This window comes from Austrofundulus limnaeus, unplaced genomic scaffold, assembly GCF_001266775.1.
Source record: "Austrofundulus limnaeus strain Quisiro unplaced genomic scaffold, Austrofundulus_limnaeus-1.0 Scaffold3, whole genome shotgun sequence".
NCBI classification, from domain to species: domain Eukaryota; kingdom Metazoa; phylum Chordata; class Actinopteri; order Cyprinodontiformes; family Rivulidae; genus Austrofundulus; species Austrofundulus limnaeus.
The window spans coordinates 3,309,150-3,310,659 of NW_013952405.1; the positions used below are offsets into that span (position 1 = coordinate 3,309,150).

A 1,510-nucleotide genomic window follows, 5' to 3' on the forward strand; every position below is an offset into this window, starting at 1 on the left:
GTATAACCAATTAAATAATATATACCATAAAACATCTTAAGTTTTTTTATGTTGTACAAGGTAAAATGGCCAAATCAAAGGTTAGTTTGTTTAGCTTCCACCAACACAAATGCAAATTGTAATTCACTGAACTGAAAAAAGATTTCAGCTTGTTTTATGATCAAACCAACAAAATGACAATTAAGCAAAGATACATTTGAGAAGAATAATATTGTCCATCAAATGACTGTATCTGCTTGTATACCATCATAGCATTAATTACATGTCTTTTTATTCATTCATATCTATTATTACACACRCACATCTGTAGATCCAGCGGACAGAGGATGCTGTCAGAATTTGTCCCGACATTACAGATCGTCTGCGGCTTCTGGAGCAGGAAGTGTCCCGCTACAGAGAGGAGTCTCRGAAGTCCGAGGCTGAAGTTGAGAGGCTAAAGGGGGCTCTGAAAGATTCTGAAATGGACAAATCATGCAAGGAGAAGAAAACCGCTGATTTTGAAAGGTGAGGCTCAAAACGTCTGTGCCGTTTGTGTTTATCCTCAGTACACCATCTGCATGTCCTCGAAAGCTGCTTTCRTCCAAATGAGCAGATTTCTTTCAGAACTCAGCTCCTTACAAAGTGCTCTATTTATGAGCAAAGTAATCTATGAGATATAAACTGTCCCTGTTGTATACTCATACCACTTAAAATCACTTCTACTTCCTTGTGCTTTTTTGCCTTTTGCAGTCACTATCTGGAAAATTTTGTGGACTTATTTACATACACCATTTTAATCAATGGACTTTATGTCTTGTTTGTTTTTGTTTGCCTGCAGTCCTGAGTAAGTAGATATTTAGTGTGTCTGTTTACCATACCTTCAGAATACTGTAAACCAGTGGTTCCCAACTTATTTTCCTCAAAGCCCCTACTTTCTTACTTCCAAGCCAAGCTGAACCACTCCCTGCCCTTGCTACCCTCTCCCAAAAACGTGTTCAACTTTTATCTTTGTATCAAAATAATAAAATAATAAACTGAATAATTACAAACCTTTATTTAGAAGAGGAAAACATAGTAGACCTGGTTTATATAAATATCAGGTTGGGAACCACTGCTCTAAACTGTATCAGTATTCTTATATGAAATCATCCTGTGTCTGCTGGCTTAACTATAGTTAAAAATAAAGTTTAGAATATGAGTTTTCCTGATCATCAGAAAGCTCATGTTTGACTGTTCCCAAAGGTAAATGTTTCAAGCCATTTAAAACAAACCACTCCAAGGTTCATCACTGTGACATTAAAAGCCCAATTGGAGCCTTTTTGTTGTCATAAACACTGCAAAGACATGACCAGGCTTTGTGTTTACTTTTACAAAAGCATCTTCTTCTTCACATTTCACTGCTATCAGCACAGCTCATATGAAAATAACTAAAATGAACTTGAACAATGGCAGTTTGTGGGATGTTTTTGTTTGTACCTTTACATTACTCTGCGTGTGTGTGTGTGTGTGTGTGTGTGTGTGTGTGTGTGTG

The 1,510-nt window shown here is 36.7% G+C and overlaps 1 protein-coding gene across 7 annotated transcripts in view; it reads left to right on the top strand.

Annotated features, from left to right (window-relative positions):
• The window catches only part of LOC106523924 (ELKS/RAB6-interacting/CAST family member 2), a 160,583-nt gene that overhangs the window by 67,939 nt on the left and 91,134 nt on the right, over window positions 1-1,510 (top strand). For all 7 annotated transcript variants that reach the window (XR_001310953.1, XM_014017504.1, XM_014017531.1 and 4 more), the window contains one exon: window positions 311-504. Coding sequence is in view for 6 of the 7 variants with exons in the window: in XM_014017504.1 (XP_013872958.1) it covers window positions 311-504 (194 nt within the window). In the remaining variant the exon portion in view is untranslated. The remainder of the gene's footprint in view (window positions 1-310; window positions 505-1,510) is intronic.